At 52.8% G+C, this 27,470-nt stretch overlaps 4 protein-coding genes and 1 non-coding gene across 11 annotated transcripts in view; 4 read left to right on the top strand and 1 right to left on the bottom strand.

Moving 5' to 3' along the window:
- The window catches only part of AFMID (arylformamidase), a 24,702-nt gene extending 19,112 nt beyond the window's left edge, over positions 1–5,590 (top strand). For 2 of the 3 annotated variants that reach the window (XM_030837852.2, XM_060290695.1), the window contains one exon: positions 982–1,030. In XM_030837852.2, coding sequence (XP_030693712.2) covers positions 982–1,014 — 33 coding nt within the window. In that variant the 3' untranslated portion in view covers positions 1,015–1,030. Of the gene's footprint in view, positions 1–981; positions 1,031–5,321 lie in introns of those variants that run through there. The other variant, XM_030837850.2, reaches the window with a different exon arrangement.
- On the top strand, positions 5,467–12,614 carry BIRC5 (baculoviral IAP repeat containing 5). 5 transcript variants are annotated; one of them, XR_009560380.1, is made up of 5 exons: positions 5,467–5,708; positions 5,966–6,075; positions 8,240–8,357; positions 10,205–10,370; positions 11,428–11,493. XR_009560380.1 is itself a non-coding variant. In XM_030837860.2 (4 exons), exons 1-4 carry the CDS (start codon positions 5,598–5,600, stop codon positions 11,515–11,517), a joined length of 429 nt encoding a protein of 142 aa, XP_030693720.1. In that variant the 5' UTR covers positions 5,467–5,597; the 3' UTR covers positions 11,518–12,614. The 5 variants fall into 5 exon arrangements, 3 of the variants coding, with proteins under 3 accessions (XP_030693720.1, XP_060146680.1, XP_030693719.2); XR_011377074.1 differs by lacking the exon at positions 11,428–11,493 and having other exon boundaries at positions 8,240–10,055; positions 10,205–10,255; XM_030837860.2 differs by lacking the exon at positions 10,205–10,370 and having other exon boundaries at positions 11,428–12,614.
- Positions 12,615–16,013: 3,399 nt separating this feature from the next.
- On the top strand, positions 16,014–24,585 carry TMEM235 (transmembrane protein 235). The gene is given in 15 exon segments (XM_060291223.1): positions 16,014–16,092; positions 18,264–18,389; positions 18,392–18,457; positions 18,460–18,489; positions 19,936–19,953; positions 19,956–20,015; positions 20,622–20,760; positions 20,842–20,905; positions 21,099–21,107; positions 21,395–21,449; positions 23,096–23,301; positions 23,304–23,371; positions 23,793–23,856; positions 24,173–24,299; positions 24,569–24,585. Coding segments are annotated over 15 exon segments (1,128 nt in total).
- Positions 24,586–26,108: 1,523 nt separating this feature from the next.
- TRNAG-ACC (transfer RNA glycine (anticodon ACC)) lies at positions 26,109–26,181 on the top strand. Its single transcript has one exon. It is a non-coding gene; the product is annotated as a tRNA-Gly (tRNA).
- Positions 26,182–27,204: 1,023 nt separating this feature from the next.
- Positions 27,205–27,470, bottom strand: part of LOC115842690 (uncharacterized) — a 5,660-nt gene continuing 5,394 nt past the window's right edge. The window contains 3 exon segments of the mRNA XM_060291224.1: positions 27,205–27,320; positions 27,323–27,428; positions 27,431–27,470. The exon segment at positions 27,431–27,470 is cut by the window's right edge and continues 21 nt beyond it. Coding sequence (XP_060147207.1) covers positions 27,205–27,320; positions 27,323–27,428; positions 27,431–27,470 — 262 coding nt within the window.

Raw genomic sequence — 27,470 nt, forward strand, 5'->3', positions numbered from 1 at the left:
CTCACGGGAAATATTCTAGTTATAATAGTGCCTAATGCTGGTGAAGACACAGTGAAGCGGGCCTCCCCCATCCTGTGGAGCACACGTTGGCCTGATGTTTCGGGAGTACAGCCTGGCAATATGGACCCAAACCCACTCACCCAGTAATTCTGCTGCTTGGAATTTGTCTTCAGCATAATCAGAGAAACACAGAAACATAGTCTCTGTAGCTTTATTAATGTTCTAAACTTGGAAATAACCTAAATGTCTAATGAGGTTAAATTATGATATAATCAGGTAACAGAGTGAAGTTTGTGAAAATTAGTTAGGACACGTCAAATTGCTTCAGAGGTAAGAGCAAAAACACAAAAATTAACTGGCCTAGTATCTTCCTAGTTTTATGATACATAGATAGCTAGGCCCTTAGAGGCATATATATGCATCCGCAAAAAACGTTTACCTGTGGTGTTACAATGGATTTAAAAGATCAATTTCCACATTTTCTACCATGAACATGTATTACTTTTTTTTTAACTGGGGAAAAACAAGCCCCCAATAAATGACATCTCTTAAAGAAACCTAATAAATATTTTAGATTTGGAGGGCCATATGGTCTGTGACAGAACTCCCCAACTCTGCCACTGTTGCTCAAAAGCCGCCAGAAACAATTCCCAGGTGAATAAATGTGGCTTTGCTCCAATGAAACTGTACTTATGGATGCAGAAATTTGGATTTTGTGGAATTTTTACATGTCACAAAAGTATTCTTTTTTTGATTTTTTTCCCAACTGTTTAAAAATGTAAAGCCATTCTTAGCTCATGGGTCGTACAAAAACGGGCAATGAGTGGGTGACATTTCAAATGAGAGGTGGGAAAGGACTCATTTAAATTACGTTTCTGTGATCGAACATGTAGCCTGTTTCTTTAATCAAATTCCTCCCAAGAGATCCTCACAAGAGCCTCTCCAACTCTGGAGCTTTTGTATTTTTCCCTCCTGCTGCAGATTATTTTGAAAACAATTTTCCAGGAGTCCTGATGACACCTGAAGCCCCGCCGCCAGCATGCACCCCGACTTGTGAAACTTCTCCCAAGAGCCCGACTGCTCCCCATTCTTGCCGGCCTCAGTTTTCCCTGTGCCCAGCAGCGCCTCTGTTTGTCCACCCACCCCGGCCAGGGTCCATTCCCCTCACTGCTCTGAACACGAGTGCAAATCTCCATGGCCTGCCCCTGGCCTGGATCGAGCGGGTTCCAGGGAAGGTCTGGCCCAGGTCCACGCCATGTGTGATACCCAGAATCTGGCCCACAGTCTGCTGAGAGGGTGAAACAAAAGTGACAACTCCCAACCAAAATGAAGAGTAAGAGCTCCCCAAACCAGTTTTTGTTCTGTGTTTTTGTTTCACTCCTTTGTCTGGGCTCCACCTGACGTGGGCTCCACCTGACCTGTCTGGATTTGTCCCGTAAAGCCCTGGGATTTTATCCTTGGGGTTAACACCTTGACTGACAGGACAGTGACATCCACAGGTAGAACACACTTCCTCTGCCACTCCCCCACACACACAGGGGTGTGTGTGCATTCAGTTCCCAAGGAGCCAGCTGGGTCCACCCACCATCCACCACACCCCTCTCTCGCCCACTCTGAATAGCTAGCAGTTCAAGAATGATTGATGATAGCAAAAATAGGTAATAGCCTGAATATTCATAAGTAGGGAGTAAGTACATCTGAGCAGCCGACCATCATTAGAAAGAGGTCTGTGGGTTTTTTGTGTGTGTTTTTTGTTTCTTTTGCGGTACGCGGGCCTCTCACTGTTATGGCCTCTCCCGTTGCGCAGCACAGGCTCCAGATGCGCAGGCTCAGCGGCCATGGCTCACGGGCCCAGCCGCTCCACGGCATGTGGGATCTTCCTGGACCGGGGCACGAACCCGCGTCCCCTGCATCGGCAGGCGGACTCTCAACCGCTGCGCCACCAGGGAAGTCCGAGGTCTGTGTTTATAACGGGGGACATCTCCAAGACATACTATTACCTGACAAAGAGCAAGATGCTCAACGATACAATACAGTACCATCTCAACAGCATTACCTAATACTCACAAAATGACATGTTTCTGTGTGTGCACGCGAGTGTGTCTATGGAGAGAAAAAGTTTGGAGAGGCTCCACACCTAACACCTCTGCTCCCCTCGGGGGAGGGAAGTGGCGTCGGCAACACGAGGAGGGGGTGTTTTGGCTTCATCTGAATTATTTGGATCTTTTAGGATAAGAATGTAATGAGGCAAAAAAACCCTAATGGGACCTAATTACATTTAAAACTTTTGCACAGCAAAGAAAACCATCAACAAAATGAAAAGACGACCTACTGAATGGGAGAAAATATTTGTAAATGATACGATGGGTAAGGGGTTAATATCCAAAATATATAAACAGCTCATACAACTCAACATCATAAAGACAAACAAGCCTATTAAAAAATGCACAGGACTGAATAGACATTTTTCCAAAGAAGATATACAGAGGGCCAACAGGCACATGAAAAGCTGCTCAACATCACTAATCATCAGGGAAATGCAAATCAAAACCACAGCGAGGTACCACCTCACACCTGTCAGGATGGCCATCATCAAGAAGACCACAAACAAATGTTGGCAAGGCTGTGGAGAAAAGGGACTCCTCCTACACTGTTGGTGGAAATGTGAATTGGTACAGCGACTGTGGAAAACAGTGTGGAGGTTCCTCAAAAAACTGAAAATAGAACTACCATATGACCCAGCAATTCCACTCCTGGGCATATACCTGAAGCAAATGAAAACATTAATTCGAAAAGATACATGCACCCCAATGTTCACAACAGCATTATTTACCATTTCCAAGATATGGAAGCAACCTAAGTGTCCAACAACAGATGACTGGATAAGGAAGATGTGATACACACACACACACACACATATAGACAGAATGGAATACTACTCAGCTATAAAAAAAGAATGAAAATTTGCCATTTTCAGCAACATAGATGGACTTGGAGGGCATAAGTGAAATGAGTCAGAGGAAGACAAATACTGTGTGTTATCACTTATCTGTGGAATCTAAACAGTAAAACAAATTAGTTAATATAAAAAAAAAAAGAAACAGACTCACAGATCTAGAGAACAACCTAGTGGTTACCAGTGGGGAGAAGGAATTTGGGAGGGGCAAGATAGGGGCAGGAGATTAAGAGGTATAAACTATCATGTATAAAACAAATAAGCTGGGGCTCCCCTGGTGGCGCACTGGTTGAGAGTCCGCCTGCCGATGCAGGGGACACGGGTTCATGCCCCGGTCCGGGAAGATCCCACATGCTGCGGAGCAGCTGGGCCCGTGAGCCATGGTCGCTGAGCCTGCGCATCTGGAGCCTGTGCTCCACAACAGGAGAGGCCACAACAGTGAGAGGCCCACGTACCGCAAAAAAAAAACAAACAAAAAAACAAAGACCCAACGCAGACAAAAACAGATAATTGGGAAAAAAAAACCGTATGGAAAAGACCTAAGCAGCTGAAGTTTTCAGTAAAATAAAAATTTAAATGGTAACAGTTGGAATATGTTGGTGCCAAATAGAAAATGAATCACAGAAATACGTTGACTTGATGGTGTTTGATCCAGAAGATATATAGTTTTATTTATTTATTGGCCACGCCACCAGGGATTGAACCTGTGCCCTCGGCAGTGAAAGCACAGAGTCCTAACCACTTGACTGCGAGGGAGTTCCCTGGAAGATATATATTTTTATACAGATGCTATCAGTATTGATAGAACTCTGATTAAAATATCCTAGGATGAAAAAGGCAGGGTCAACATCCACCCAGACAAGATGGCGGAGCAAACCGTGTCCTGGTCTGATGATTGTGAGGACAGGTTGGCAATATTAAAAAATGTTGAAAGACACACACACACTTTCCCAGCAATCCTGCTTGCAGATGTTTATGCTACAGGCATAGTTGCACATGTTTGTGTGTCTGTTTGCTGTAGTACAATTCATAATAGCAAAAAAAAAAAAATTGGAGATACCCAATGGGAAATTTGTTAATTGGAATTAGGGTAGACCATCCAATAAACACCATGCAGATATTATAAAACATGTTGAGATCTCTAGGTGCCGATAAAGCTGAGATGTGCTGTTACCTGAAAAGACAGGATGCCAAGTGGTGTATGAACACACACACACACACACACACACACACACACACACACACCTGGAAGTATACATAGAAACTGCTGAAAAGTTTCTTTCTGCTAGAGGTCTTTGGGGAGAGGAAGACTTCCTTCCCATTGCATGATTTTTGCTTTTACAGCATTGATGTGTCACTCTTACAGGAGAGGAAAAATGTGTTCACAAAAGTTTTGGTGAGACTAGATGGCCATAAGGTAATATCTAGCATTGATGTTTTATGATCTCAAAACAGTTTTGTCTGATCATCACAGTATCCATCAGGATTTGTTGCCAACTATTTGAAAATCCAGAAAGTTCACATAAAAATGCAAATTTGCCTTTGTGATAAATATATTTTTGGTCTTTGTCCCCGATTCCTGGCACACAGCTCCTAAAAAACCTTTGGAATCTCCAGAGTGATAGGAGCGTCTTTTGTTCTAATGAGCAACCCCTAGATGCTTCTGGCTGGGGCTGGTGGCCATAAAGACCAAGCCTTCATTAGAAGCTTGGAGCTTTCAGCCCCACCCTCCCAATCTTCAGAGAGTGGAGAGGAGCTGGTGATTCAATTAATCACCAAAGGCCAATGATTTGATCAACCAAGCCTGTGAAACCTCTATAAAAACCACTTAAAGTCAGGTTCATAGAGCTGGAAGGCTGGGGCGGCTGCATGAGGCTAGGCACCAGCTACACAGGCTTGCTCTGAACCCAGTCTGGCTGTGCCTACGGGCAGGTGCCTGCTCCCTGGGCTCTCATTTCTATTATCCAGGCGGATTGTCCTAGGCTGTTCACTTCCTGGAGTCACATAACAATCCCACCTCCCTGATAGGACACCCAGGCCTCCTGGCTGGAGGGCAGTGGGCATTGTTTCCACACATTCTTCACCTCTGTTGACCCCCACCCGCACGTCTGTTTGGGGCAGGGACTTAGAAGGGATATCTAACTCCTGAGGAATTCTGGTGGAAAAGGAAGAACAAAGCTTCAAGGGTCAATTTCTGGACTTCCAGGAAGCTTCAGTGAAAAGACTTGCCTCAGCACATGTTCCAACCCGGACGGCACAAGGGCTGGCTGAGGAAGCTGGCACTAGGAGGTTCCAGGAGTGGGCTACCCACAAAAACAATAACAGTTTGCATGCTGAAAGGGCTTAATCCATTTGTGCTCGGCAGGTGCCACTCCAAGAAACTATCACGGGGACTTCGGCCCATTCTCCACTCCTCTTCCTACCACTGTTTGCAAGTAGCTGGGATGGGAGTACGCGGGGCGGGGTTGGGTCGGTGCCTGGTGAGTAGAAGCAGAGACATGTGGCGGGAGGACTACAACTCCCAGCGTACCCCGCGCCGCCCAGCTTCCCATTTCCCAGAAGGCCGCGGGCGTTCCCGACATGCCCCGCGGCGGCCGACAACCGCCGGATTTGAATCGCGGCACCGCTCGGCGGCGGCGGGATGAGTACCCCGTCGTTGCCCCCGGCCTGGCAGCTCTACCTCAAGGACCATCGTGTCTCCACATTTAAGAACTGGCCCTTCTTGGAGGGCTGCGCCTGCACCCCGGAGCGAGTGAGTCCGCGCGGCCTCCCGGAGCCCCCAGGCCCGCCCCGCCCCCAGAGCCCCGCCCCAGGCCCTGAGACGACCCCTCCCGCGGGCCCCGGCCCCTCTATGGGCCCCCGGGGCGACCCCTCCCGCGCGCTCTGGTCCCTCTGTGGGTTCCCGGGCCCCTGGGGCGACCCCTTCTGCGGGCTCTAGCCCCTCTGTGGCCTCCCGGATCTCGGGGGAACCCCTCCGCTCTGGGGCCTGAGCCGAGCTCTGCTTTGCAGATGGCCGCGGCCGGCTTCATCCACTGTCCAACTGAGAACGAGCCCGACTTGGCTCAGTGTTTCTTCTGCTTCAAGGAGTTGGAAGGCTGGGAGCCAGATGACGACCCTATGTAAGTCCCTCAGGCCAGCCTCGCTGGGCTTCCGGGGTTCCCCAGTTACTTCAGGACCGTTTGGGGTTTTTTTTGTTTTGTTTTTTTACATCTTTATTGGAGTATAATTGCTTTACAATGGTGTGTTAGTTTCTGCTTTATAACAAAGTGAATCAGTTATACATATACATATGTTCCCATATCTCTTCCCTCTTGTGTCTCCCTTCCTCCCACCCTCCCTATCCCACCCCTCCAGGCGGTCACAAAGCACCGAGCTGATCTCCCTGTGCTATGCGGCTGCTTCCCACTAGCTATCTACCTTACGTTTGGTAGTGTATATATGTCCATAGGACCGTTTGTTTTGAGTTGGGCTCCCCCCAAAACATCTGAATTTCGAAGTATTATTGAAGGACCTGCGGCTTTCCAGCCTCGTTTGTGCCCTAAACAGCTGCTGTAAAGGATGAGTCTCTGCTGGCACCTTGGTGATGCTTTCAACCTAATCAAATCTGATTTGGCCGAATGTCCTCCTGGGTGGAGTGTTGAAGAAAGGCTCATTCTTGTAGGTGCTTGATACCTTTCCGGGTAGACAGAATACTGGAGCAGATCCTGTTGTGACCTAGGGATGTCCAGGTGCCTTTCTTGTTTCAGAGGTTTTAAATCTGAAGCTTTTTTTAAAATAAATTTATTTGTTTTTGGCTGCGTTGGGTCTTCGTTGCTGCATGCGGGCTTTCTCTAGTTTCGTCAAGCGGTGGCTACTCTGTTGCGGTGAGGGTTTCTCATTGCGGTGGCTTCTCTTGTTGCAGAGCACGGGCTTTAGGCGCACGGGCTTCTGTAGTTGTGGCACACGGGCTCAGTAGTTGTGGCATGCGGGCTCAGTAGTTGTGGCACGTGGGCCTCAGTAGTTGTGGCACGTGGACCTCAGTAGTTGTGGCTCACGGGCTCTAGCACGCAGGCTCAGTAGTTGTGCGACACGGGCTTAGTTGTTCCGCGGTATGTGGGATCTTCCGGGACCAGGGCTCAAATCCATGTCCTCTGCACTGGCAGGCGGATTCTTAACCACTGCGCCACCAGGGAATCCCTGAAGCTTTATTGAACTATAATTCATACAGCACAAAAACCACCCCTTAAAATAGTACACTCAGTTTTGGTTTAGATTTTGTTCTTTAGGGCATCTAGTTTTTTTTTTATTGTGTGCATATATTCATACAGACAACAATATTCCCGTAATGTAATGCCACATTTTCCCCGCACCGTTTTTTCTCCTGTCAGAATCAATTGCTTCCACGGCTTGAACTTTTTTTCCCCCGTAGAGAATCACCGGAGTTGTTTCTCTTCTTGGCAAGAAGAGTGTTGCTGTTTTCCCTAATGTGTTTGCTCTCATGACCCAGTATTGACTGGGATGATATGGTGATCATACCAGGTATCACTGGGGAAATACTGGTTGTATTCTTGGGAGTGAATTTCCAAGTGCTATAATATTTTCAGATTATAGTTACTATTGGCTGTCCTTTTGGAATTTGCGTGGCTGGGTGTTCCTTCCAGCCTGTTCTGGTTTTTGTTTTGGTTTTTTTTTGGCCGTGCCGCGCGGCTTGCGGGATCTTAGTTCCCCAACCAGGGGTTGAACCTGGGCCCTCAGCAGTGAACGTGTGGAGTCCTAACCACTGGAGCACCAGGGAACTCCCCAGACTGTTCTCGTTATAGTGCTATCCGCTAGCAGGGATAATTCCGAATGCACAGAATGATGGTATGAGGCAGAGGAATTCACTGGAGAAACTGGGTCAGTGGTGCCCTTTTTCCAAACCAACAGATTATGTAATAATTCGAGTGAAATGAGACAACTGCAAATGGTTCCTGGAGGATTTTAAGGGCTTTGACATGTGATACCTTTGGATTTATACTCTAACACTTTTCCTACTAATTGCTAAAGGACTCCAGGTAGACTACATCAGCCACAGGATATGGGTGGGGCTGTGGGGAGTCCACAGAGCAAGAAGGTGCTGAGACAAGTTGTGTGGGAATGTGGGTCCTGCCCCTGGTTCCGTCCACTTCAGACTTCACACTCTGCTCCTGAAGCAGAGCAGTGTGTGTCTGTGAGGTGGGGAGGGGCCTGGTGGTAACAAACTGTTGCCTTTCTCCCTTTACCTGAATTTTCTCTGTTGACGTGCTCATGTGTTGCTTTTTCTAGAGAAGAACATAAAAAGCATTCATCTGGTTGTGCTTTCCTTTCTGTCAAGAAGCAGTTTGAAGAATTAACCCTCAGCGAATTTTTAAAACTGGATAAAGAAAGAGCCAAGAACAAAATTGTATGTATTACTGGGAATAAGAAGCAAGCACAAATCCTGTTCGGCATCTTTAGTGCTAAACTCCCTAGCCCGCCACAAGCACTGCATAGACGCCTTTCCTCAGTAAGCACTTTCTGAGCCCCTCTGATGTGTGTGCGTGTGGATATAAAAGGGTAGAAAAGCATCTGTCCTGGAGTGTGGCCTTGGGGTTGTGCAGAGAGAAAAACGGATCCCCTGAGTAGAGGTGTCCTCAGTGTGCGGTTACCTCTGGTGGTGGGACATGTGATGGCTAGGCTGGCATTTCTGCCTTTAGTGACAACTGAGATGGTAGGTCATTTATACGGGGTGTGTTCATGTGTTAGCAGTGGTGGAAACAGAGGGTTTGGGGACACAGAGTAGACAGCATATTGGGAAAGGGGCATTATGTGTGTTGGGAGAAAGAAGCACCAGTCCTACTGGACCTTGAAGGGATTTCTGCGGGCGAACTTAGGCTCTTGCACTGGGTTATTGGAAGAGTGAAACAGTGAGTCCACAAAGAGGCAGCTCCCAAGCAGCCCGGGCTGTAGAGAATTAAGGTTGCCAGAGAAAACCAGGACTCCCAGTTAAGTCTGAATTTCAGGTACACAAGGAGTAATTTTTTTAGTATATCTCACATTTTGTATGGCTGTTTACTAAAAAATTACTCGTTTATATGATGTTCAAATTTAACTGAGCAGGCTCTATCTTTATGTGCTAAATCTGGCAGCTCTACAGAGAGTAAATATTCAGGTATTTAATCTATTTTTAGCAAAGCCCTGGGCAGGGAGTCCAGATGTACCAGTTGTCTCTGCCACTCACAGACATTGTGAGTTTAGGCCAGTCTTGGTCGTAGTTTCCTTGCTGTAAAATGGAGGATAGACTTCTGTGGTTTCTCAGGTCCTTTTCAGCTTGAAAATCGTATTCCTTTTTAGAGATCAATAGAAATAATTCTGTGTAATATGGTACCTTTTAAATGCTAAGGACAAAATTGAAAATTTTTTCAGGAAGTGAGAAGAAATCAGTGGTCAGTAAAGCGGTGTATTCGATGGAGGTCTTGGGAACTGCAGTGCTGGAATTGGGAAGGGGGCTAGGGAGCGCCTTCGAGATTAGGGGTCAGCTCACTTTCTGTGAAGTGCCGCAGATGGTAAGTGTCTAGCCTTCCTGGGCCACAGAGTTTCTGTTAGAGATTATTCTTTCTTTGTTTTTTTCACAAGTGTTTAAAAATGTAAAAAGCATTCTTAGCCATTGGGTTAAGAACGGGCCATGGGCTGGATGGATGTGTCCCACAGGGCGTAGTTTGCCACTCCTGTTCTAGGTAAAAGACAAGCTTTGTGTACTTCAGGAACAGTTGTGAGAAAGCTGTGAGAAGTCCCCCAGATCATTTTAAAATGTATATATTTGGGGGAAATTCCCTGACAGTCCAGTGGTTAGGACTCCGTGCTTTCACTGCCGAGGGCACAGGTTCGATCCCGGGTCGGGGAACTAAGATCCTGCAAGCCATGAGGCGCAGCTGGAAAAAAGAAAGAAAAGGAGATCAAAGAAAATTTAGAATTCAGTCCTTCAGTGGCACTAGCAGCATTTTATCTGCTCATTAGCGACATGTGGCCGGTGACTACTGGACCGTGCAGACAATTGAACATTTTCATCATTGCAAAAAATTCTGTTGGACAGGGCTGCTCTAGAGTGACACCCAATTTTGAGGTTTGTTGCAAATAATTTATCACTGATATAAAAATTCAGGTCCCCTTGTGTCCCTAGGCACATTTGCATGTGAATGGATGTGGACAGTAAGGTTTGGGGTCAGAGTGCAGGGAGTGGGCATAACCAGAGGCCTGTCTGCTTCCTGCTAGAGCTCCTGGATGGCCCCTCTAGGGTACATCGCTCCTGGAGGTGGGATGGCGTGCGGACCTCGACTGTACCGTGGGGTGGAAATAAGTTGGGAGCTGAACTTTTAAACCATTTATTAAGTCAGTTATGGGATTGCAGCACACAGCTGTAAGGCAAGCGTTTATCCAGGTGAGATAATTATGTGTTGCAGTTTACAAATACTGAAAACGAGGAACAAGTGTTGTTTGTCGTGATGCTGTGAATTTCTGAGACCCTGCATTTAATTGAGATGCTGCTGGTCAGTTTGACAGGACCACTGGTCAGGCAGCCACCTGGGCCTGACGCTGGGCACGTGTGCGGCTGAGGTAGAGCCGGGGCTCAGGGTCTGACCCTGGAGTGCACCACGTGCTCTCTGCTCCTGCTACTGCATCGCTGCCACTTTCTTTTGAAAAGAAGTTACCTCTGTTGTTTTTCTTATTAGAAAACGTTTAACCCAATAAAAGTCTATTGTTTGTTTTTTTAATGTGGCAGAGAAATCAGGAGAGTGAAAATTAGGGAGGAGGTTTCTGGATTTGTTGATGTGATTGTCATTTGTCCTCCTGGAGAGAGCACTTAGCAGAATGAAAGGTTGGAAGCCAGATTTAGAGAGCTGCTGCAGGTGGAAGGTTTCTCTGTTTGAGGAGCACGCTGATGCTTGACGGCGTCTGTTTAAGTGAACAAGAAGAGGGCTCCGGACTTTCTGTGGGAGCTTCAGAAGCAATGTAGGGTAGTGGGGAAGAGCAGGGCTCTGCCACAGACTAGCTGGTACCCCTGAGCTGGCTGCTGCTGTGGACCTCGGTGTCCTCATCTGTGTAATGGGGATAAAGGTGGCACCTACCTCATGGGGACATGGAGCAGTGAGTGAGTTAGGGTGTGTGGAGCAGGTAGAATGGTGCTTGGTACAAGCAAAGCGGTCCATCAGTGTTTTCTGTTATAATTATTGTGGGACAGCTCAAATTAGAGCTAGTTGAGGGGAATTCCCCAGCGGTTCAGTGGTCAGGACTCGGCGCTTTCACTGTTGGGGCCTCGGTTTGATCCCTGATCGGAGAACTGAGATCCCACAAGCTGAGCGGCATGGCCGATAAAAAAGAGAGAGAGAGAGAGAGAGGCAGATGAGGTGAATGAGGACATTTACCCCATATAGCTGGGCATCTCTATTCGAGCATGCCTAGAGCTTCAGTTTCATGTGTCTATTCTTTATTTCCAGGCAAAGGAAACCAACAATAAACAGAAAGAATTTGAAGAAACTGCAAAGAAAGTCCGCTGTGCCATTGAGCAGCTAGCTGCCTCGGAGTGACGTCATCCCCACCGTCACTGCCCCACAGGGACACAAACATATCCTTTCCAAGGCACAGCCCTCAGCATTACCAGCTTTCCTCTGGGGCCTCTTAACTGTGCCTTAGGAAAGGAGAACATCAACACTTTGAAATTAGAATATTTACCTGTATTTTTGGGTTTTTCCTTGAAGGCGGTGCCAGGGGCTATTTCTGTTGTACGGCTGCTGCTAAGTACAGTGACGGATTCTCTTTTTTCTCTTTGGTAGTTTTTGCTTTATTGATTCCTGGACTTAGGGTGAGGGGAGGTTTGTCCACGTGGGTAGAGCCCTTTTACAGTGACCTGTCTGGGCTTCACACTGACGACTGGCTGTCCAGCTGAGATGCGATGTGTGAATGTGATCATTGGTCCATTGTGACTGGACAAACAGGATTAAGAATGCCATTTTAAATTTCATTTGCGTAATAATCTCCATTTATTGTGTGCACTTCTCATGTTCCAGGTGCTCTGTATTATCTCACATTGACGGCTGCAGGTCCTGTGACTATACCTTTTTACCGCATCAGGTCTGTGGTGTCTCAGCAGCTCCCTTCCTCCCAGGTGGATTGTACAAACCCATCCCTGCCACGCCTCTGAAGGTGCCCTGTGTGTGAGGTGTTCCTCGCCATCCCATCTTGTGATTTGCAGGTTTACAAGGGGGAGCTATGGGATTAGACCCTAGACTCTGCCTCTGGACTTGATCTGTGTAAGAGCCCTTTCCATGACTGTAGCGTGAGCGGCTGGGGGGTGGAGGGGATGCAGAAGGACTGATGTCTTGAGAGTAGAGCTGCCCTCTTGCTTTTGAGGTCAGCTGAAGATACTTCTTCACCTCCAGTGGCACATGGAAAGTTTGCAACATTTCTCTATAGTGGACGAGGAGAAGGTTGTCCTTTGTGCCAGACAAGGAACTTTCCAGAAGCCTGGCTCACTGCTTCTTCCTCTTTAGTTAGCAGGGCACACAGAGGGGCTTCTTCCTGGGAAGTTTTGCTCTGGACCAGCTGTCATCCATGGACACAGCAGGCAGGGGTGGGACGAAAAATCCAAGGAAGGAGTTCCTGTTCTTAATATTTCTAATACTCTTCGAATAGCTGCTTCCCATTAATGATGTGGCTTAGGCAGCTGGTAATTCCACTGTCTTTCTAATGTGAATCTTCCTAAAGGAATAAATTAATTTAAAAAGTGGATTGGAAAACCTCTTTGGGGGAAACTTCTTAAAAACATAGATGAGTCGTTTATGTTGTTTGCAGTCTTGCAAGATCACAAATTCAGTGATATTTGAGTTTCAGCACCAGCACGGACTGAGCAGAGAGTTGGAGCAGTTGTAAAAAAGGCATGTGGGACACCCACTCCGGGCCCTGACTGTGCCCTCTAACGGTGTGCTTGCCTTGTGGGCTTGGGACTGGCGCCTGTTGAATTGGAGCTGCAGTTTCCTCACCAGTGATGTGGGGATCCTAGAACCTTGTTGCCTCAGCTGGCTTTTTTTATTGTAGCAACATGGTTTTCATTTGAGGAGGAGAGGAATTGAGACAAAGCCCTCGGCCCCTCTGCACAACATTCTGCAATGTTGTTTTCTTTTTTTTGTTTGTTTGAATTATTATTTCACAGAACAGGACAAACTACAATTAAAAGTAAGCACAAAGCCTTTCTTAGTCACTGGGGGCACCAATGTGAATTTTAGATGGATTTGGAGACAAAGTAAAGCAGCAGGAAATATCTAGCAGCAACTGTCATTTACGAAATTGCTGCACAGTTAGCCGCCCTGGTGAGGCGGAGGGCGCACACTGGCTGCTGCTCCCCGGAACAGTACAGTGGCCTGAATCCCTTCCAAATGACTTGGCTCAGAGCTGTGGAGACTTGGTGGGCTGCTGCAGGCGATCTGTCAGCCCTGAATGGCTGTGTCTCCATTGCTCCACGTCTGTGCCACATTCTCCACATCACCACCTCCGCACGGGTACCCTGCTCTCCTCCCCGAGGCCGGCTCACGCAGGGCTGAGGCCTGATGTTAAGATGATAGATTTGATTTCATCCTCCTTCACAAAGTTAAGCTGCAGGGTGGATTGTCACTGTCCTACTGGAAACCTCTGGGGGTCATCTTGGTAGTTGCCAAGAATAAAAACTATTTCATTTCAAACACTGCAGACCCTACTGGGCTTTTAAAATATTGTTGGCTTTTGGTGGTGGTCCCTTCTTAGCCTGCCAACTGATCCTTCCCGCCCCAGCGGTTGCAGGGGAGGGATGAGTCCTTGCAGAGAGACAGAGCCAGCCTTGGGCTCCTCTGCAAGAGCCACTTGAACCCAGAACCATTTGTTTGTGTCATCTGGACTCATTCCGTGTATAAACCGGCTATGAAAAATGCACCTCAGACTTAGGTTTTTCTGCCACATCTCAGAGAGTAAAATGAATTTTTCCCTCCAAGTTTGGAGAATATTGCAGAGGTTTTTGTTATGGGGAAAAAAGCACTCCCGCCTTTATATTCATCTCAGCTGCTTATTTTTGATATTTGTGCCAATCTGTAAATGGATACTTCACTTTAATAACTGGTCCTTCCAAACTGGCTTTGTAGAGAAGCTGAGAAAATGTTTTTGCGCTCAGTTTCCTTTGCACAGTGGGTATCGCTGCAGTTCTCGGCTTTGTCGGGCTGTGCTGTGGAGCAAGGCAAAGCTGGGGCCGACCCCTCAGACCATCTTACACATTTCCTCTTCTAGAAACTTTTGTTCTAAAAACCATATTTATTGCTGGACCTTAATGGCCGCCAGCGTCGGGAAGTTTCCTAGATATCTATTAATGAAGTCTAAGACCCTTGCTAAGGGCAACAGCCTCAACCTTCTCTCGAATATGTGTCTGCCTCTCAGGTTCTCCAGGTCGGAGGGAGTCTGGAAGGGTTGTAACTGGTGGTTAATGGTGTCAGGTGTGACATGGTCAGAGCCTGCGGGCAGCCTGGGGAATGGGGATCTTCCATTCTCAGCGCTGGGGAAGATGGAGCGCCAGCCAGCCAGCCATTGCCTGCAGGTTGGCACTCCCTTGGGATGCTGACCACTCTTTGCAGGTTGTATTCACTTAAAAAGAAATAACAATTGCCAGTAAAGTCTAATGTGATCTTACCCGCATTTTTTAGATGCAGAAATGGAGATTCGTAAAGAGGTGAAATAGCTTGTCCAAGATCATACAACTAGTAAGCATTCAGGTTGGAATTTGAATCCAGGCTGTCTATCCCCAAAGCTGGGCCCTCACTGTCTAATGACAGTGCCCAGCCTTGAGGGGGTGCAGCGGGGGATGGCTTTTGGCAACAGCCTGACCCCTGGGGGCTAGTGCTGTAAACCGTCCCCATTCCGTTTTTCAGACAGCTTTGTCACAAAGGCCCTCATGTAAACTGACACCTGCCTGCTGAGCTTCCATGGATCCTCACTGTACAAGTTTTAACTTTTTATTTTGAACTAAGGTTCACAGGAAGTCGTAAAGCTGGAACAGGGTTTCTGGGTACTCTTCGCCCAACCTCTCCTGTCATAACTACAGTACAGTGTCTGGAGTCGCTTCCAGCATCTAAGGCCTGAGCTGAGAGGAGGTGAGCGGTACAGCCCAGCGAGCTCTGAGCCAGGCTTACCATCGCCGGGGAGTTCCTGTCTCGCCCTGGGTGAATCTAGCTCTTGAAGCAAAGAGCCAACTGAGCTGTAGGTTTTCTCTCCACTGGCCCAGCCTACAGCATTTGAGCCGGATTTCAGCTGGCTGGGACCAAACTGGGGCCTAGGTTTCTGTGGCAGTTTTCCACCTGATCTCCAAGGTGGTGACGTTTGTCCATCTGTTCGCTCAGACACTTGAGCACCTGTTCGCCAGGTGCTATGTCCAGGGCTTGAAGCCTCCTGCAGTGAGCTCACGGGTTCCTTGTTCTCTGAATGGTGGGAAGGTACAGGCCACCTAGTAGCCGTATGAGTGTGTCCATGGGAGCACCAAGAAGATGACAAGGAACTCTCAGAGCATCCTGCCTGTCAGGAACGAGGAGGAGGCTGCCAGACGGATGAGGAAGGGAAAGATGTGCCAGGCAGAGGGGACGGGAGGGTCCGTTCTGGGGACAGCAGGTGCATTCTGTGATGAGGGGGAGGGGTGGCTTGCTCCCGTTTCCCTCTTAGCAAAGCCTGTCAAGGCGGCCACGATGAGCCCTTCATAGGCCTGTGAGTCCTGGGAGATGAGTGCGACCAGCCATGCGGCTGCCGCCCTGCACATCAGTGCTTCCCACCTGTGACCCCAATCATTTGAGAACCCTTTAGAAGGGTTGGTTTTGACCAGAAGAGTCTACCAGGGTGAATTCGCTTCATAATGCACCCTGAGTGAAGGAGCTGACCTGTCGGGAAGGGTGATTTAGGAAAGTTCATTTTCTGTTGGAGGATGTTTGCCAAATGTGGTGAGATTAGTTGTAGTATAGCTGGTGCTGAGCTGCTCTCACAGTAATCTCGCCAGTGGTTTCAGCTGTTTCCCAGTCCTGCGATGGAGGCCATTTATGGCGTCGTCGGCCTGGAGCAGGAAGTCTGTCACTGGACTCAGGCATCCTGTTCTTTCAGCTTCTGTGAGTTAGTTCAGTGTAAGTTTAAAGGAAAGAGGCTTGGCTGCAGCCCTGTTTTGTCACATGTAATTGGGATTTCTTCTATCAAAGATGACGCCTGCCCCTGATTTTGGTGGTAGTGGTCTGATGCTGGCTTTGAAGAGGTCCCGACAGCCTGGTGACAGGCTTGGTGCTCACTAGTTCTGGATTGCAAATTGATGAAAGGAGGATGAATAATGAAAAATAATGGGTCATTCTAAGCGGTACCTTTTCACTGGGCTACGGTATAATTTGGATCCATCTCAAGAGAAGTAGATTGGCGGAATTCATCCAAGTGGCCTCTCAAGGACCAGCACCCACTGTCTGGGGACAATGCAGTCAGTGGCTCTGACTTACACATCTAGGGTTTAAAACCCTGCACCAGGGCTTTAAAGCAATAGGGAGTAGACTGCTCACCTGGCCATCTACACTGCAGCATGAGCAGGATACATGTCTGTTCCTCTACAGAGACGTGGGGCTCTGGAGGCACAGTGGCCTCAAACAGCACTTGTCGCTGGCCCTGACAGCTGAATCCTGCTCTGTTTAAGTTTTATGGGGTGCAAAGGAGACCCTTTCAAACAAGCTCAGGCGGAGAGGCAGGGGCACTGGGAGGAAGCGTGTGGAGCGTGCAGCCACAGGGTTCCTCTAGTTCTCCCTAAACACAGTCACGATCGTAGCTTAAACACACACAGAAGCAGTGTCCATCTCTGTCATATTGTGAGGTGTGTGTTAGGGTCGTTACCTGCTTTTCCAGCTCCACCCCACTCTCCCATCCTCCCCACTCCCAGCACCACCTGCCGCCCTGCCTTTGTAGATGGCTGCTACTCCCTGAGCACCTGCTTTTCTCTGTCTGCCTCCTGGATTCTTTCACCTTCCAGGCCTACTACCCCCTGAGAGAGGAGGGCCCCTGGCTGGCACCCAGCTTCCGGAGCAGGGGCTGGGGGAGGGCTGTCAGGAAAGAGGGTACTGAGACCGCCACAGCTAGGGTCACTCCCACCCCAACCCCGCCGCGTGCCCCTGGCTGTGGCGTGAGGACGACGCGTGGCCTGCATGATACCACACTGTTCCATGCCTCTCTGTCTGAATGGAAGTATGGTTTCAGTAACTGAAACCATACTTCCTAGGTACTTTGCTAGGACTTACTTTGCTAGGACCGCTTTCACTTCCTGATTATATTCCTCAAACCTAGAAGAGCCTGGTAGGGAAAAGGGGGCTGAGAAAACCAAACACTTGGAAATGAGAGCCCTGGGATGACCCTAAGTCGAGAAGCTGCTCGTCTGAGAAGTTTCACCCTCAGTGAGGCCTCTGACCCCCGTCTCTGCCCTGCATCAGGGGAGGGGGACAGCAACGCACAGTCCAGGGACCTGGAGAGGAGGCCCTCCCGTCTCCCAAGATTGAACCCCAGAGAGCCTCACTGTGACAGCCCCAGCCTGTCTGTCCCACACATGTCACAGGCCTGCTTCTGATGGGGGCCTCTCTGCCTGCCACCCCACGAGCACCTGACACCTGTCCTAGGAGAAGCTTCGTTTATGTTTGTGCGTGAGTGACGGACAGGCAGAGGCTGGCCTTGCCTCACTCGGCATTTGTAATTGGAGCTAAAAGGAAGCAAGACTCCTTCCTTCTGTAGCCCCTCACCAGCCCACCCAGTTCACCAGATCCCTGTGGTGCTTGGTCCTGGGGACTGATGAAGACCAGGACGCAGGGCCAACTAGCAGCCGAGTGCCCCAGCGTGTGCGCGCGGGGTGGTGGCGGGCTGCCTGCTGAGCCCCCGCGCGGGCCATTTCAAGCCCCACCCTCCCTCCTCAGCCTGGCCATCTGGGCGCTGAAGAACCGGAGGGTCAGAGAAATTAAGAAATTTGCCCAGGGACCCACAGCCAGCAGCCAGCTCGCTGGGGATGCTGGCGTTTGAACACAGCTCAGGGGCGAGCTGGGCGGGCTATCACGCGATCACCAACAGGTGGGAGTTCCCGACGAACTAGAGGGGCACTGCACCCAGAAGAGCCCCGGGAGTGCCCGCCTGCCGCTCGGCTCCCCACTCCCCGCGCCCCCTCCCCGGTCCTGCTCACCAAGTGCCCCCCAGCCCTTCTCCCTGGCCCTACTCCCCCAGGTTCCAGAACGCCCTCTCCCCCCACTTTCGGCTCTCTCCACCCCCTAAGTGCCAGCTTCCCGTGCTCCCCCTCACCCTCTGGCTCCCTCTTCTCCCCCATACCCGGCTCCGCTCCGGTCCCTGCACCCCCGACCCCGCAAGGCCCGGCTGGGCGCGCTGCTCAGCTTTGCACTGCTGGTGCCGCGGTGGCCAGCGACCAGTACCTCCTGCAGGTGGCGGACGCAGGCAACCACAGCAGCCACCCTCCCACTCGCGGCTCTGGCGCATCTGCGAAGGTACCGGCTGCCCCTCCCCCGCGTGACCCCTTCCCCTGAGACCCAGGGGCCACACCCCCTCCTCCCAGAGCAGCTCTGAGAGGCTGCCCCATCCCCTGCCTGTCTGCCCACAAGGGGGTCTCTCAGGCACCCCTTTCCCCCACCTGTCTTGGTGACAGTCTGGCCGGAGGAGGAAGGGACTCTGGCTCAGGGCCTAGCCAAGGGTGGGAAGTGAAAAGGGGGGCACTGGGTGGCGCCATAAGGACCCAAGAGCCTTCCAGAGCAGGAGCCCTTGACGGTCCCCTGGCTTCGCCCTTGGGGGCCTGTCTTGCGTTGGAAGTGATGGCAGGACACTGCTGGGTGACCTGGGACCTTGTCCCTCAACCTCCAAGTTCTGATCTGTCAGATGGGGAGAAAATGATGCCTCTCTGGATGCAGGGCTCGGGGTGGGAGGAATTAGGGAGGGGAGACACGGGCAGGCCCAGCACCCAGGGGTGCTCAGCTGCTGTTCTTGTCACTTGTCTGCAGGGGCCCTGGGGTTGAGCTGGGAGCCAGTGTGCAGGAGGGAGGCCCAGTGTGGGGAGCTGGGGCCCTGGCAAGGCCAGGGTTCCTCATCCCAGTGACTGGGAGTTGTTTCTTTATTACCGTCCAGGGCTCGGTCTGGTCACCCCATTAGCCCCGGTCCCTGTGAGGCACAGCCAGGGCTGTGGCGCAGGGCCCCTGTTCCCATACCCCCGATGGCCTGACACACAGGCGGAAAACCAGAGCGCCGCGTGGCTTCAGACCCGGGCAGGGGCGGGGAGGGCTTTCTTCGGCGAGGGGTGGGGAGAGGCAGCGGGCTTCCACACGCACCCCAGCTGCGGGCCTCGCCAAGCTGGGGCCAGCCTGGGGGCCTTCCGCTGCACAGGACGTGCACAGGGTGGCAGGGATGTGCGTGAGCATGAGTAAACGAGTGTGCACGTGTATGTGAGCAAGGTCCGTTTGTGCGTGTGTGTGACACAGTGCCTCCTCGGAGCTGCCGGGGAGGAAGGACAGTGCAGTTTATTCAGCCACCCCACAGGCAGCCCAAGGCTCCAAGGCTCTCCCGACTTGCCTGTGTGCGCACGCATGTGTGCCCGTGTGTGCGAGAGTCAGAGAGCCCCTTTCTTGTGCAGGCAAAGCCTGGCTTCCACGTGTGAGCCGGCCCAAGGGAGGCCTGAGGGCAGCCTCTCTGCAGTGTTTGAAACTTTTCGACAGGCATCCACGTAGGTCTTATTTGTACATTAAATAAACAAACAAAAGGTCTTGAGCCGTCCAAACCCGTTTGGGGCCTCAACTCCAAGTGGCAGGAGAGGACCTGATGGGGCCCTGTGGCCACCTCTCGGGGCCCTCAGCTCTGGTCGGGGGTGAGAACCTGCAGGCCACCTATCTCTGAGAAGTACAGGGTGGGTCCAGCCCACCAGGTTTTGCGTTCTTTCTGCTTTTTAGGGCAGAACAGCTGCATCCCCCGATTGACCCCTTTGCCACTGAGAGCCTTGACGCCTCCACCTTGGCGCAGCACCTCATGTGTGCGTGCTGGTGTGGCAAGCATATCCCCATCCTTCCTTAATCTCCAGGCAAGGCTCAGAACCCCCTCATCCTAGGCCCACAGAACTGCTTCCAGCTGGACCCTTTGTTGCCCAGAGGACACTGCCATATGTATCTGAAAAACCCCATGACTGGCCTCAGCCCCCATGCTCTGCTATTGGCTTGTGACCACAGGCGCCCGACCCCCAGCCTGTCCTGCCCTCCCTATGCCCCTTCTTGACTCTCCTTTATGTTTCCAAATGGGTCTACCCGGTGGGCATCTCCCACCTGGTGAGTTGGGGGCACGTCTCTGCTGCCCCAGAGAAGCCTGGGAGGTTGGGGAGGGCACTGGGAAGCCTCCCTCACCCTGGGCCTCAGGAAGGCTGTGCCAGGACAAGGGGTGGCCCCTGGGAGGGTCAGGTGGTTACCGTGGAGACATCAGAGGGAAACGGATGGCCCAGCTCCTCCTCTGGCCAAGGCCAAGACAGTCCCGAGCGTCCTACGAAGGAGGACCTCCAGGCAGACAAGGCTCTGAAGTGCTCAGCTGGGCTTTCCTTGGGGGGCTGGTCCGGGTCCCCTCCTGCTCCCTGAAACCCCTCTCCCGGCAGCGCTGCGCTGAGCCCTCGTGGTGGTCCTGCCCCCGAGCCTCGTCCTTGTCGTGTGCGGCCGGATCCGTGGCCTCCTCGGCTCCCCGGCCCAGAGCTTCCCCCGGCTGCTCTTCATGGGCTGCCGCTTCTTGTTGGGGGGGTGAGTCTGGGGGCTGTGAGGGCCGCAGCTCCTGGCAGTGGGGTGCTGCCTCTCCTGCTGCCCCATCCCCTACGCCCCCAGCCCCGCTGCTCTGAGCGTGGGGCCCACCCTGGCCGTTGAGCTGCAGCAGGCGGGGGCGCCCTGGGTGGCTCTGGGGCCTCTGTAGGGGCAGGGATTCTGATCGTGAACCCAGAGCCAGGGACTGGGGCTGGGGAGCCCCAGGGTTGAGTTTCCAGGCGCAGGAGGAACGAGGATCTCTGAGGGGTCCCAGGAACTGCCCCACTGGACGTGCACTAGGGGTGGCGGACCAACCCGCACCTGTTCCCTGTCCTTCCCAGATCACCCTGGTGAGGGGGCAATGCAGGCAGGGGGGTTGGCATCTGCCAGACAGGGTGAGACGGGACCTTGGAGTCCTTGGCAGTGACCCCAAGCCAGGCCCAGACTGCAGCTAGTAACAGTGCATGAGCTGGCGTACGTCTAGCCCGCGGGCTCTGGGCCGAGCCCTCCCTCAGGGACACAGCGTTGCAGGCACTCGGGTCGCATCTTCCTGCTGAGAGGTCCGAGGATTCCCTGAGCTCAGCAGGAAGCTTGTCCTGGAGTCCTCTTCACTGCCTTTCTGTGCTGTCTGCCCCAGCCAGCCACCCACCCGCTGTCCCCAGCTGCCCACGGCTGGCTGTCGCTGACCGTGGGTTGGAGGCTCCTCAGGGTCAGTCCTCAGTGACCCCTTCCATCCAGGGCCAGCCCTGAGCCGAGTCTGGTGTCCTGGGCCAGCTCCACTGTCAGGGCTGTGGCACGAGGACCAGAACACACTGGCCTGGGGCTCCCTCCTGGGCAGGCCTGCGTCCTCCCCAGGGGCTGCTGGGCCCTTTGGGAGGCCTTGGTCAGGAGGGAGTAGGTGCCAGTTGCCAGGGTGACCAGCAGCCTGGGTGTTGGGTGTAGAGAATGAGAGCAGGAGGAATTTATATTGACTTGGTATTGTGCTTGGAACCAAGGCACTGGCCAGTGGGTGGAGGGAGGGTCTGCAGGCAGCTGCTAGGAGGCGCTCCGCTGACTCCGAGGGCGGGCCGGCAGTGGGCCTGGTTCCAAGAACACCCTGTCTGCTCCACTGCTCAGAAGCCAGACTGGCTGCACCTCTGCTTTCCTTGCATGGCGGGTACCCGGTGGAAATGGATCATCTGACATCACCGTCAGGAGCCCGCACAGGTGGCCCAGGTGAGGCCAGTGCCGGCAGATGCACCAGCTCTGGGGGCTCTGAGACAGGAATGTCACACCAAGGGGACCTGTGTGAGGCCAGATCACCCCAGCCCTCCCCATCACCATCATCACTGCAAGAAAAGGGAGGGACACAGAGAGCTCCAGCATGACACTGGCTGGGTCCTGAGCTAGGGGGTTGGGGACGGACAGGGCCTGGGGTGATGAGTTCCACAGCCATCACCCCAGACTCTGTCCCTTCTCTGGGTCCCAGTGAGATCCAGACCTGGCCCCGAAGGTCAGATCTGGTCAGCCTCTTGCTGTGGCTGGGCAGTGTCCCGAGGGAGCACCGTACATTCCCTACAGCGGGCACCAAGGGCAGGCCCTGATGTCAGCCTGCAGCTGACTCTCTGGGCTGGTCCCTCTGAGCCTGGGTGGACAGGCAGGTGTCCCAGTGCCCAGCTCGTCGCTTGCCCCTGGCCCTCCAGGGTCACCAGGCACTATGTGCAAAGCCAGTCTCCTTCCTTTGACTGTGCAGAGATGCAGGGTCAGAGGAGGAGGGCATCCTCGTCTGGTGAAGGACAGGGGTTAAAACAGGAGTTATAGGAAGGGGCTGAAACTCAGACCTGGGGAGGGGAGAGGGCCTCTGGAAAGAGGTACACTGAGCTAGGGCCAGGAGGGGAGGCTGGGGCCCGGTAAAATGGGGAGGGGGAGCTGTGAGGAACAGGGGACGGAAGTGCAGTTCAGGGGCCTGGCTCAGGATGTCTGATCAGAGCTCCAGAGCTCCCCCCACCCTTCCCGGCTGCCAGTACAGGTCACTGGCCATGTACGTGTGTGTGTGTGTGTGTTTGTGTGTGTGTGTTGGGAACTCCAGGGGGTATGGGAGGGTGCTGTATATGTGGAAGCAGTTATGTGAGTAGGGACCATGTATCGGGGGTGTAGGCTGTGCTGTTTGCAAGGCGGTTTTGTGGAGTGAGGCCCTGAGGTTTGAGGACTGAATCGGAGCCTCCGTTTTCCCCAAAGGCCAGTGGGCAGAAGCTTCCGAGGCTGTGTCTGCGCACCCACCTTGGCCAGGGGCCCAGGCAGGGCAGGCGCCCCCAGCAGGCAGACGCGCTGAGTGGTCACTCTGCACCCCCTCCCCCAGGCGCCCTGACCCTGGCAGGGGTCAGCACCTACATCAGCTACTCACACCTGGCCTTTGCTGACACGGCCCGCCAGGACGGCCCCCGACACGTGCAGGACATCTGCATCAGCTTTGGCTGGTCTGTGGCCCTGGCCTGGGGCTCCTGTCCCTCAGAGGCACCCAGCGGCATCCTCCTGGTCACAGAGGCTCGAGCCCTCAGCCTGAACCGGCAGCCAGGCGCCCCCCACTCTGTGGGCATCTGAGTCCCAGGCAGGCAGGTCATGGCAGAGGGGCTCGGTTTCCCTGTGCATCTCCTGAGAGTGGGTGGTCAGAGCCCGGCCCTGAGAGGCCCCGGGAAGGAGGCTGGGAGCTCAGTTCTGAAGGCCTGGCTGGAGTCCTGGCTGGGAGGGGTGGCCTTGGGGTGAGCAGAGGGCTGAGAGCAGAGCTGAGAATCCAGACTTCTCTTGCTTGATGTCTGGGGGGCTCCTCTGCTCTGTTGTTTCTTTAGGGCCTAAGTGGTGTAGCCTCCTCTTAGAGGTGAGAACGGTTGAGTCCCAGAAAGAAGCAGCAGCGAAGGGCTGAGGGCCGGCTTGTGGTGGTCGCGTGAGGGTGCTGCAGGCTCCTGGGTGGTCAGCGGGCCTCCTGGCCTCTTGAGGCCATGGCCTGCGCTCGCTGCTCCCTATCAGTCCTGGTGTGCCACAGCTGCCCCCATTCCTAGGTACCTGAGTCAGGCGGAAAAGCTACCCCAGTCCTCAGGAGGGGGCAGTTCGAGAGAGAAGCAGGTATCCGGCAGACACCCCCTGTGCCAGGCGCCGTGCTGAGCGCTGCCCGCTCGTCCACTCTGCTCGTCCAGTCTCCCAGTCACCCTTCACAGCAGTTACCATTCACCCATTTTACGGAAGGAAGACTTAGGCCCAGATCACCCCAGAGCAGATGGCAGAGCCCGTGCCCACACAGGCCTCTATTCTGTCCTCTCCCCGCCCCTCCCCAGGGCAGGCGTTGCTGGGGAGGGGACTGAGGACTGGGGGGACCCCTCGGATGTGCAGGTGCAGGGGGAGCTGAGGGGGCTGGACATGCCTTTGTTGCCCCTGTTTTCAGGCCTTTGTCCCCGTCCTGGTGCTGCTGCTCCTTCTGAGGGGCCGGCGCTCCAGGACCCGATCCTGGTCTGCAGCTCCCTGGGGAATGTCTGTGATTGCCAGGGCCGTGTGGGCCCCTGAACAAGCAGGTGTGCAAGTCCTATGGGGCGGGGGAGCCATGCCAGGGTGGAGAGGGAGGGGCTGGGCGGGGGCCACCCAGGGTGGCAGAGGCCAGAGCCTGGAGTTCTGACTGCAGGCTCCTTGAATGGAGGCGCACCCAGGCCTGGTGCTCCTCTGAGGCCAGACAGACAGGAAGGTGGTCGGCCCGCCCACGCCGGTCATCATGGTCTAGGGAGGCTGAGGCTCCTCTCCTCCCATGCTGGGCAGTACCTGAAGCCCTCCTTGGCCTTTGTTTCAGGTTCAGGGCCCTCCTGAGTCTGGGGTGTGTGCTGGGGCGTCCATGGCGGCCTCTCTTGTGCCTCGGTCTTCCCCCTCCCCCCCCCCGTCTCCCTTTATTGCTTGGGAAGTTACAGGAAGCTCTGGGGGCATCAAGGGAGTCCCACTGAGGGACAAAGAGCTTGGGGGTTAAGTGGGGGCCTCCCTTCCTACTGGTGTTTTAAGCATTTAACATTGTGCCAATTTGTCCTTAAAGAAATCAGCTCGTTCTGTGTGCAGTTAAACCTTTACTCTCTTAAAACTTTTTAGAATAGACAATACATGCCCATGGCTTACAAACAGTGCAGGGAAACCCTGTTACCAGCTGTGTGTGTGTGTGTCCATCCAGAGACATCCTATGTGTCTGTCTGTCTATCCATCCAGAGAGAGACATCCTGTGTGTGGTCTGTGTGTCCGTCCATCCAGAGTCGTCTTCGGCAGACGCATTGAGCTCCTTCTTATTTCTGGTCAGCACAGGCAGGGATGACTCCTGGGGCCTCATGTTGGATCCAGGGTCTGGCTTTGTGGGCAGGTCCTCTCAGCTTGGGAGGCTCTTACCTGACCTCTCCCTCCTCTCACACAGGGCTTCTCGTGTGGGTTTGCTGGGGGTCGGGATGTGGGAGAGTTTAACCCTGGGCCTCTCTGACTGCAGACAGGCTGGGGCTCCAGGCATGGACACTGGAACAGACACACATGGGTGGCCCTGGGATCCTAGAACTCCCTGAGGGAGGGTGGAGAGAAGGGGCACTTGCCCCTCCCCTGCTTCTAGAACAGACCTGTCCATGACTCAGTGAGGCCAGCCCAGGCAAGCCTCAGTCTCTGGCTGGCCAAAGTCCACAGTGGGTGTTTCACGTTCACTCTAGCTCCTAGCCCAGGTCTTTTTTTTTTTTTAATTAATTAATTAATTATTGTCTGTGTTGGGTCTTCGTTGCCACGCGCAGGCTTTCTCTAGTTGTGGCGAGCGGGAGCTACTCTTCGTTGTGGTGCGCGGGCTTCTCATTGCGGTGGCTTCTTTTGTTGTGGAGCACGGGCTCTAGGCGTGCAGGCTTCAGTAGTTGTGGCTCGCTGGCTCTAGAGCGCAGGCTCAGTAGTTGTGGCACATGGGCTTAGTTGCTCCGCGGCATGTGGGATCTTCCCGGACGAGGGCTCGAACCCGTGTTCCCTGCATTGGCAGGAAGGGTCTTGACTGCAGCTTCCTGAGTAGCTCCAAGAACTCCCACAACTGCTCAGCTAAGCCTCTCCCTAATTCCTGGACCACAGAAACTATGAGAAGGAATGAAGGATTATTGCTGTTTGGGGGTAGTCTGTTACCAAGCAATGGATAATGACTACGGTACATATTTTGCAGGGCAGGGCGGGAGACACTGCAGAGGTTTAGAGTTGCTGGCTTTCTTCTGATTCTCTGTATTATTGTCACCCCTCAAGCACAGGAGAGTGGTTCTGGGGCCTTGGGGAGCCCCAGGAGCTGCATCTCCCAGAGTATACATAGATCTAGATTCTTCTAAGGGAAGGAGGCAGGGACTTCCCTGGCAGTCCAGTGGTTAAGACTCTGCACTACCACTGCAGGGGGCCTGGGTTCGATCCCTGGTCAGGGAACTAAGATCCCACGTGCCATGCAGTGTGGCAAAACGATATAAATAAATAAATAAATAATTTTTTTAAAATGAGGGAGGCAAAGAAGGAGAGTCCTCAGCTTCAGCCTCTTTGGCCCGCCAGATGCCTTCTCTCCTCGTGTCACTCACATTCACCACCACGCCTCCAGCCCGGGCCCTCTCCCGAGCACCATGGCTACGCTTCCGACCATTTCTAACGACTTGTGCACCAGGGCTAAAACGACACTCTCAAACTGAAGTCATCCTCTACCCTCACAAAGCTAGTCCTCCTCCTATGATTCCTACTAAGGGCTTTCTACAGCACTGATGTGATGGCCTGTCGCCCCTATTTAAAAAAATCCGTACACACATTCACAGATTCATATATATACATACGTATGTATATATCCAGAAAGAAATACGCAAAAATGTTAACAGTGGTTATTCTTAAGTGGTTTTTAAATATATATTTTGTCCAGGTTTTCTTGTTAACTTCAGCAGGAGGGTGGTCTTAACCACTGAGTCTGCCTAAATTAAATTACCCCAGGAGTTGCTAGAAAGGAGATCCTGTCCCAAATTATGTGCAGCAATGACATATTATTTCATAAGCACAAAAATTTTATTGTTTAAAAAGGTAAATACAGATGAGATGACTGCGAGGTAAAGCCCCAGCCCCCTACTAGGCCACCCAATACCAGCGTCCATTTCTGTGTCCTCTCACACTTCCTCCTGCAAGTCCCCAAGATGCCCTCATGAGCCATGTGGCTGCCTCCTGGGCTGTGCTGGGAGAGCCAGCATGGGGTCCCACCTGTCCCTGCATGCTTGGGCCCCTGTCCCGGACACAGGGGCATGTGAGGTTTGCTGGATGAACAGGTGGAAGGCCTCACCCCATGTGTCATGGAAGTGAAGGGGTCCAAGGAGACCAGTGGATGACAGGGGTGTTGTTTTACTGCCTCTCCTCCCACCCACTCCCTGGAGACACCTCCACTCCCCGCCTCCCTCCATCCCACCCAGGGCACAGAGTCTGTCACCCCATCCTCAGGGCCCTCAGCACGAACGCCCACTTTCCCAGCGCCAGCTTGGTGTCCTCTGCAGAGACGTCACGGTGCCACACGGCTCGCACTGACCGCTCAGTCCAGGGGACAGCAGCACACGCACCGCGTGGCCAGTCTGGGCCACCTCGTCAGCGCTCACGGTCTGCAGGCGCTGGCACAGCTCCTCGGGCAGCAGCCCATCCACCCTCACCATCACCACATGTTCGTCTCTACGGTGGTGAGATCCGTGGAGCAGACA

The sequence above is a fragment of the Globicephala melas genome, chromosome 20 (genome assembly GCF_963455315.2).
Source record: "Globicephala melas chromosome 20, mGloMel1.2, whole genome shotgun sequence".
Classification (NCBI taxonomy): Eukaryota; Metazoa; Chordata; class Mammalia; order Artiodactyla; family Delphinidae; genus Globicephala; species Globicephala melas.

Coding starts and splice junctions, on each gene's coding strand:
- BIRC5 (XM_030837859.2), top strand. CDS start 5,598: ATGAGTACCCCGTCGTTGCCCCCGGCCTGGCAGCTCTACCTCAAGGAC. Junction 5,709..5,965: donor GCGCCTGCACCCCGGAGCGA/GTGAGTCCGCGC, acceptor TCTGCTTTGCAG/ATGGCCGCGGCCGGCTTCAT. Junction 6,076..8,239: donor GAGCCAGATGACGACCCTAT/GTAAGTCCCTCA, acceptor TGCTTTTTCTAG/AGAAGAACATAAAAAGCATT.